Raw genomic sequence first — 8,448 nt, 5'->3', positions numbered from 1 at the left:
TTTCTAACATTTTGACTTTCCTGTCGCTATTTAAGGAACCCAAAATCTTAGGGTAGTAATTGTATTAGCTCTCCTGACAGTCTCATTGGAATATTCATCTGTACCTAATGTAGTGGACTGCATGCATTTCATGTCAATGCTTTTTGCTTTTGCCAAGGGTAAACTTTGAAGGATTTGGAGCACATTCAAGGTTTAACCGACGGGCCAAGCGGTGTGCAGCTTTAGCGGTCGCGGAGGCAAAAACTCGGACATGGGAAGAGTTCGGGGAAGCCATGGAAAACGACTTCCGGACGGCTTCGAAGCGATTCTGGACCACCATACGGCGCCTCAGGAAGGGGAAGCAGTGCACTATCAACACCGTGTATGGTGCGGATGGTGTTCTGCTGACTTCGACTGCGGATGTTGTGGATCGGTGGAGGGAATACTTCGAAGACCTCCTCAATCCCACCAACACGTCTTTCTTTGAGGAAGCGGTGCCTGGGGAATCTGTAGTGGACTCTCCTATTTCTGGGGCTGAGGTCGCTGAGGTAGTTAAAAAGCTCCTCGGCGGCAAGGCCCCGGGGGTGGATGAGATCCGCCCGGAGTTCCTTAAGGCTCTGGATGCTGTGGGGCTGTCTTGGTTGACAAGACTCTGCAGCATCGCGTGGACATCGGGGGCGGTACCTCTGGATTGGCAGACCGGGGTGGTGGTCCCTCTCTTTAAGAAGGGGGACCGGAGGGTGTGTTCCAACTATCGTGGGATCACACTCCTCAGCCTTCCCGGTAAGGTTTATTCAGGTGTACTGGAGAGGAGGCTTCGCCGGATAGTCGAACCTCGGATTCAGGAGGAACAGTGTGGTTTTCGTCCTGGTCGTGGAACTGTGGACCAGCTCTATACTCTCGGCAGGGTTCTTGAGGGTGCATGGGAGTTTGCCCAACCAGTCTACATGTGCTTTGTGGACTTGGAGAAGGCATTCGACCGTGTCCCTCGGGAAGTCCTGTGGGGAGTGCTCAGAGAGTATGGGGTATCGGAATGTCTTATTGTGGCAGTCCGCTCCCTGTATGATCAGTGTCAGAGCTTGGTCCGCATTGCTGGCAGTAAGTCGGACACGTTTCCAGTGAAGGTTGGACTCCGCCAAGGCTGTCCTTTGTCACCGATTCTGTTCATAACTTTTATGGACAGAATTTCTAGGCGCAGTCAAGGCGTTGAGGGGTTCCGGTTTGGTGGCCACGGGATTAGGTCTCTGCTTTTTGCAGATGATGTAGTCCTGATGGCTTCATCTGGCCGGGATCTTCAGCTCTCACTGGATCGGTTCGCAGCCGAGTGTGAAGCGACCGGAATGAGAATCAGCACCTCCAAGTCCGAGTCCATGGTTCTCGCCCGGAAAAGGGTGGAGTGCCATCTCCGGGTTGGGGAGGAGACCCTGCCCCAAGTGGAGGAGTTCAAGTACCTAGGAGTCTTGTTCACGAGTGGGGGAAGAGTGGATCGTGAGATCGACAGGCGGATCGGTGCGGCGTCTTCAGTAATGCGGACGTTGTATCGATCCGTTGTGGTGAAGAAGGAGCTGAGCCGGAAGGCAAAGCTCTCAATTTACCGGTCGATCTACGTTTCCCATCCTCACCTATGGTCATGAGCTTTGGGTCATGACCGAAAGGATAAGATCACGGGTACAAGCGGCCGAAATGAGTTTCCTCCGCCGGGTGGCGGGGCTCTCCCTTAGAGATAGGGTGAGAAGCTCTGCCATCCGGGAGGAGCTCAACGTAAAGCCGCTGCTCCTCCACATCGAGAGGAGCCAGATGAGGTGGTTCGGGCATCTGGTCAGGATGCCACCCGAACGCCTCCCTAGGGATGTGTTTAGGGCACGTCCAGCTGGTAGGAGGCCACGGGGAAGACCCAGGAACCATTGGAAAGACTATGTCTCCCGGCTGGCCTGGGAACGCCTCGGGATCCCCCGGGAAGAGCTAGACGAAGTGGCTGGAGATAGGGAAGTCTGGGCTTCCCTGCTTAGGCTGCTGCCCCCGCGACCCGACCTCGGATAAGCGGAAGATGATGGATGGATGGATGGATCAAGGTTTAACCACCGGGTGTCACTGTAGAGCACGACTAAATTCAACTCTTTATTGTAGAAATTCCTGTTATTGTGAGTTTGCACAGTTAGCACCCATGTCCAAGTTGATTAGCTTATTAAAAACAGTTTTCCCCATCATAAACAAAGCCTGACTAATATGGGTCCCGAGCAGCCCTAACAGGACAGCATGTGCTGAAAAACTTGTATTGCTATGCAGATGAGTGCATTAAAAGGCCTTAATGGGAACATAGGTAGTAGCATGATATGACTTCTTTAGCTTATCTTATTTCAATAACCAAAGGTTTTAACTATAAATGGCTTCTTGTATGTATTACGACATGAACATTTAAACCTTTGGGTAGGGTAGCTATAGGTTCTCTCCAGGCTGGTACTGGGGCTCCGTGGCTGTGAAGTAGTCCTCCAGGAAGGACTGGATGTACTCGAAGGTGGGCCTCTCGTCCGGCTCTTTCTTCCAGCACAGCTTCATCATCTCGTGCAGAGACTCGGGGCAACCTTGAGGACATGGCATCCGGTACCCCCGCTCCACCTGCTCCAGCACCTCCCGGTTGACCATACCTGGAGGGAACAACTCGGTGAGTTGTAACTCTTTTTATTCAGACGAGGTAAATATATATTGCAGCCTCCTGCGATATCGTTGTATATTGCCGTATATAATTTGGCATATGAATGACAATAGAACTATTTCAAAACAGGTTACCTAGTCTCCTACTTAAAGGTCTACTGAAACCCACTACTACCGACAACGCAGTCTGATAGTTTATATATCAATGATGAAATATTAACATTGCAACACATGCCAATGCGGCCGGTTTAGTTCACTAAATTGCAATTTTAAATTTCCCGCGGAGTTTCTTGTTAAAAACGTCGCTGAATGATGACGCGTGACGTCACGGACTGTCAGGAAATATTAGCGCAGCACTATTTGCGGCTGAAAGTAGTCTCTTTTCATAGCGCAATTAAACAGAATTCTGGACATCTGTGTTGCTGAATCTTTTGCAATTTGTTCATTTAATAATGGAGAAGCCAAAGTAGAAAGATGGAGTTGGGAAGCTTTAGCCTTTAGCCACACAAACACACGGTGATTCATTGTTTAAAATTCCCGGAGGTGAGGCTGTACTATCGATCAGAGCGGTCAAGCGAACATGGTTCCCGACCACTTGTCAATCGGCAGGTTTCGGTGAGAAAATTGTGGTAAAAAGTCGCCTCTTACCGGATATCAGTTGAGCTTGCCCGATGTCCATGCGGCTGCCGTCGACCTCCCTCCGAGACTGGCGTCAAGACACCAGTGGACAAACCCCTCCGACTATCAAGTACTATTTAATCTCACTAAAACACTAGCAACACAATAGAAAGATAAGGGATTTCCCAGAATTATCCTAGTAAATGTGTCTAAATACATCTGAATCCGTCCCAATGCAATCACCTTTTTTTTTTTAAACTTTTTTTTTCTTTTCTAGTCCTTCGCTATCAATATCATCATCCACAAATCTTTCATTCTCGCTCAAATTAATGGGGAAATTGTCGTTTTCTCGGTCCGAATAGCTCGTACTGCTGGAGTCTCCCATTAAAAACAATGTGAGGAGCCCTCACCCTTGTGACATCGTCTGCGACTTCCGGTAAAGGCAAGGCTTTTTTGTCAGCACCAAAAGTTGCGAACTCTATCGTGGATGTTCTCTACTAAATCCTTTCAGCAAAAATATGGCAATATCGCGAAATGATCAAGTATGACACAGAATGGACCTGCTATCCGGGTTTGAATAAAATCTCATTTCAGTAGGCCTTTAAGCCGCTGACGTATGCAGTAACGTATTGCGACGTTTCCGGTTGTATTATTTCATCAAACCTATTAGTGAAGTAAAGTGAATTATATTTATATGAATAAATAAATGGGTTGTACTTGTATAGCGCTTTTCTATCTTCAAGGTACTCAAAGCGCTTTGACACTACTTCCACATTTACCCATTCACACATACATTCACACACTGATGAGGGAGCTGCCATGCAAGCCGCTAACCGGCACCCATCAGGAGCAAGAGTGAAGTGTCTTGCTCAGGACACAACGGACGTGACGAGGTTGGTAAATAGCGCTTTTCTCTAGTGAAACCCAATATCTAAGTTAGATTTAAACCAGTGTGGGTGGCACTGGGAGCAGGTGGGTAAAGTGTCTTGCCCAAGGACACAACGGTAGGGACTAGGATGGCGGAAGCGGGAATCGAACCTGGAACCCTCAAGTTGCTGGCACGGCCACTCTACCAACCGAGCTGTACCGCCCCATTATTAGTGATCTATTTGCTAATTTACTGTTAATATATGGTTACTTTTTTCATTCACTAAATATTTCGTCACAATTATAAAAACACACAGGATGGCAGTCTTACAATGTTAAACGTATTGTCTTATTTTCATTTATTACATTTAATACTTTGAGCAAAATACATTCAATGGAGTAATATAACCAAAGCCTAAGCAGAACCTACTATTGGCTCTGATTTAAAGTCCTAAAGTTATGTAAATTGGTGTTATGTGTGACTTTTTATATTTGCCCCATGACTAGGGAAGGTTGTTTGTATTGGGTCATACAAATGAATGCTGCACAGCTTTCTGGTCATAGTGAAATTAAAGGTCATTGATTTGACGTTTCCATGTTATCCACTAGATGGTGACAAAGTAGAAGCATCAATGAGAGCAAACTGTTCAAATTAATTTAATCTCCTAATCAAACTCATTACTTCTTGTGGGCCAAATTGAAGACGTTGGCGAACTAATGTTTGGACACACCTGATCTAATTATTGTAGTATCACCCATGTACTGATACTATACTTGGTATTGTTACAGTCTGTTTGTATCCATCTGCCCACTTCTATTTTACATTCAAGGGCTCTTGCTTAGCGGTAAGCATTAGAAATGTCCGATAATGGCTTTTCTGCCGATATTCCGATATTGTCCAACTCTTAATTACCGATACCGATATCAACCGATATCAATATATACAGTCGTGGAATTAACACATTATTATGCCTATTTTTGTTGTGATGCCCCGCTGGATGCATTAAACAATGTAACAAGGTTTTCTAAAATAAATCGACTCAAATTATGAAAAAAAATGCCAACATGGCACTGCCATATTTATTATTGAAGTCACAAAGTGCATTATTTTTTTTAACATGCCTCAAAACAGCAGCTTGGAATTTGGGACATGCTCTCCCTGAGAGAACATGAGGAGGTTGGGGGGGGGGGGGGCAGGGGTAGCAGGGTGTGTATATTGTAGCGTCCTGGAGGAGTTAGTGCTGCAAGGGGTTCTGGGTATTTGTTCTGTTCCGTTACAGTGCGGCAGTCTCCCGAAATGTCTGTGTCATTCTTGTTTGGTGTGGTTTCACAGTGTGGGGCATATTTGTAACAGTGTTAAAGTTGTTTATACGGCCACCCTCAGTGTGACCTGTAGCGTCCTGGAGGAGTTAGTGCTGCAAGGGGTTCTGGGTATTTGTTCTGTTCTGTTACAGTGCGGCAGTCTCCCGAAATGTCTGTGTCATTCTTGTTTGGTGTGGTTTCACAGTGTGGGGCATATTTGTAACAGTGTTAAAGTTGTTTATACGGCCACCCTCAGTGTGACCTGTAGCGTCCTGGAGGATTTAGTGCTGCAAGGGGTTCTGGGTATTTGTTTTGTTCTGTTACAGTGCGGCAGTCTCCCGAAATGTCTGTGTCATTCTTGTTTGGTGTGGTTTCACAGTGTGGGGCATATTTGTAACAGTGTTAAAGTTGTTTATACGGCCACCCTCAGTGTGACCTGTATGGCTGTTTACCAAGTATGCATTGCATTCACTTGTGTGAAAGGCTGTAGATATTATGTGATTGGGCCGGCACACAAAGTCAGTGCCTTTAAGGTTTAATGGCGATCTGACCTCTCTACGTCGGTGTACACAGCGGCGTTTTAAAAAGTCAAATTTTTTTTTTTTGAAACAGATACCGATAATTTCCGATATTACATTTTAAAGCATTTATCGACCAATAATATCGGCAGTCCGATATTATCGGACATCTCTAATAATAATGCAAGTGCCCTTTTCAAATGCAGTACATTTCTCATTATCAATCAATGTTTACTTATATAGCCCTAAATCACTAGTGTCATTAGTATTTTATAACATCGTAATTGGAAGGTCAAGAACGTTTGGTTAACGAAAAAAGTAAGTATAAAAATAAAATGGACTCTCAATTCCTGTTTGCCAAAATTGCACTGAAATAAACCAGCGGCCCCACCTCCACCCACCAAGCAATATTATAAATGGCTGACAAGAGGGTTCACTCCCCTTATTCAATTTTGCTATTGAACAAAGTCAGCCGGCGTGACTCTTGGGATAGTGGCTGTGCCAGCAACCTTCTACCAACCTAGTCACCTCCGTTGTGTCCTGGAGTAAGACACTTCACCCTTGCTCCTGATGGGGCCTGGTTAGCGCCTTACATGGCAGCTCCCGCCATCAGTGTGTGAATGGGTGAATGTGGAAGTAAGGTCAAAGCGCTTTGAGTACCTTGAAGGTATAAAAGCGCTATAGAAGTATAATCCATTTACCATTTAAGTGATTAAATAGACTCACCCGGGTAGGGCACTCTGCCTTTGGTGACAAGCTCGATGGTTAAGACGCCGAAGGACCACACGTCCGACTTGATGGTGAAGCGTCCGTACAACGCCGCTTCTGGCGCGGTCCACTTGATGGGGAATTTGGCTCCTAAACGCCACACAGACAAAGTAATTGTCAGTTCCACTTGGACGAAAAATGGGATCGTCTGAACGTCGATTCGTCGCAAACAAATTGTTTTGCGATCGTTTATTTCTGTACTAAATTCCAACCTTTTATTTTGGTGATTCATTTTGTGAAGTCTTTTCCCCCTTTTAAGTATTCTTCTCCATAGTAGCTGTGTGACCGATAATGACAGCCATCCCTGCGGTCACGCCAAATATATGCATCATTGTTTACTGTTTGACTTTATACTTGTATACGTTTGGGAATTATTACGATTTAAGTGCCTTGTGGTAAATAGAGTGATAATTAGTCTTCTTTGCTATTTTCATTGACGCACTAGTCACGTCAAATTCCCTTTGCTATTGTAGTGGAATAGTTTGGCCACTGGAGGTCGACAGAGATCACATAATACACCTTCAGAGTTTAAGCCGGGGGTCAGCAACCCGCGGCTCATTAGTGGTTTCCCGCAGCATTTTTTTTTTTTTAAAGATTAAAAATGGAAAAAGATGGTGGGAAAAATATTTTTTTTTCTTTCAGTATGTTTTTCGTTTGAGGACAAACATGCCACAAACATTCCCACGGTTTAATTTGTTTGTGTATGCTACACTGATGACAGAATTTGGTGAACATTTTGTGCTACTAATTTCGGCGGTTCTTGAACTCACCATAGTGTGGACCGTGTAAAATCTTCCACTCCGGCTTTGTCTCATTTTGTCCACCAAACGGTTTATGCTGTGCGTGAAAGCACTAAAGTGCGCTTTGTTGATGTTATTGACTTGTTGGAGTGTTAATCAGGCCTATTTGGTCAGTGCATGACTGCAAACTAATCAATGCTAACATGCTATTTAGGATAGCTGTGTGTACATATTGCATTCTATGCCTCCTTTGTAGGTATATTTTTTAAATTAAGTTGTTCAATAAAAAAATACAAAACTTTATAGAAGAAAAAGTTTAGACAGATTTGAACCCTTGGCTGATTCCCACCTTGCCTCGCTGTGTACTCGTTGTCCTCTATCAACCTGGCCAGGCCAAAGTCTGCAATTTTGCACACCAAGTTGTCGCCCACTAGGATGTTGGCGGCGCGCAGATCGCGGTGGATGTAGTTCATCCTCTCAATAAAAGCCATGCCATCAGCAACCTTAAAAAAAAAAGATTATTTCATACAATGCCAAATGTTGGGACACAAACAGTTAGCGCTTGTTTTATCTCACTTGTGCGGCCATGTCCACCAGAAGAGGAAGCTTCAGGAACTTTCCGTCACCCTCTTTGAGGAAATCAAGCAAGCTACCTGTCAAAGAAAATTAGGCCACAATGATACAAATGAGGGGGTGTCCCGATACAACTTTTCTACGATACTGATATTGGAGTCTAGAGTATTGGTCAATATCAGCCAGAATCGTATAGAGTTGTATTTTTTTGTAGTTAGAAGTTTTTTAAAAGGTTTGATCAAATATTTAGAGAACAATGGTAGGTATGATAAACACAACCTATTTTTTGGAATTTTGCTTATCGGTCACTCATGAAAGTCAAGAACAATTTTCTTTTTTTTTTAGAATGCTAAAGATGATTAAAAAAACGCGGCTAATGGGAGTCTCTGTTGTAGACTTCAATGCCTTCTATCAACCTTTTATATACACAC

General features: G+C 44.6%; 1 protein-coding gene across 3 annotated transcripts in view; it reads right to left on the bottom strand.

Moving 5' to 3' along the window:
- Window positions 1-2,065: 2,065 nt before the first annotated feature.
- LOC133569680 (tyrosine-protein kinase yes-like) overlaps window positions 2,066-8,448 on the bottom strand; it is a 107,889-nt gene continuing 101,506 nt past the window's right edge. For all 3 annotated transcript variants that reach the window (XM_061922202.1, XM_061922200.1, XM_061922201.1), the window contains 4 exons: window positions 8,021-8,097; window positions 7,794-7,947; window positions 6,663-6,794; window positions 2,066-2,624 (listed from right to left, as the gene is read on the bottom strand). In XM_061922202.1, the coding sequence (XP_061778186.1) occupies window positions 2,416-2,624; window positions 6,663-6,794; window positions 7,794-7,947; window positions 8,021-8,097 (572 nt within the window). In that variant the 3' untranslated portion in view covers window positions 2,066-2,415. The remainder of the gene's footprint in view (window positions 2,625-6,662; window positions 6,795-7,793; window positions 7,948-8,020; window positions 8,098-8,448) is intronic.

The sequence above is a fragment of the Nerophis ophidion genome, linkage group LG15 (genome assembly GCF_033978795.1).
Source record: "Nerophis ophidion isolate RoL-2023_Sa linkage group LG15, RoL_Noph_v1.0, whole genome shotgun sequence".
NCBI lineage: Eukaryota > Metazoa > Chordata > Actinopteri > Syngnathiformes > Syngnathidae > Nerophis > Nerophis ophidion.
The sequence above is the reverse complement of the archived record's forward strand: the minus strand, read 5'-3'. Positions and strand labels throughout refer to the sequence as shown.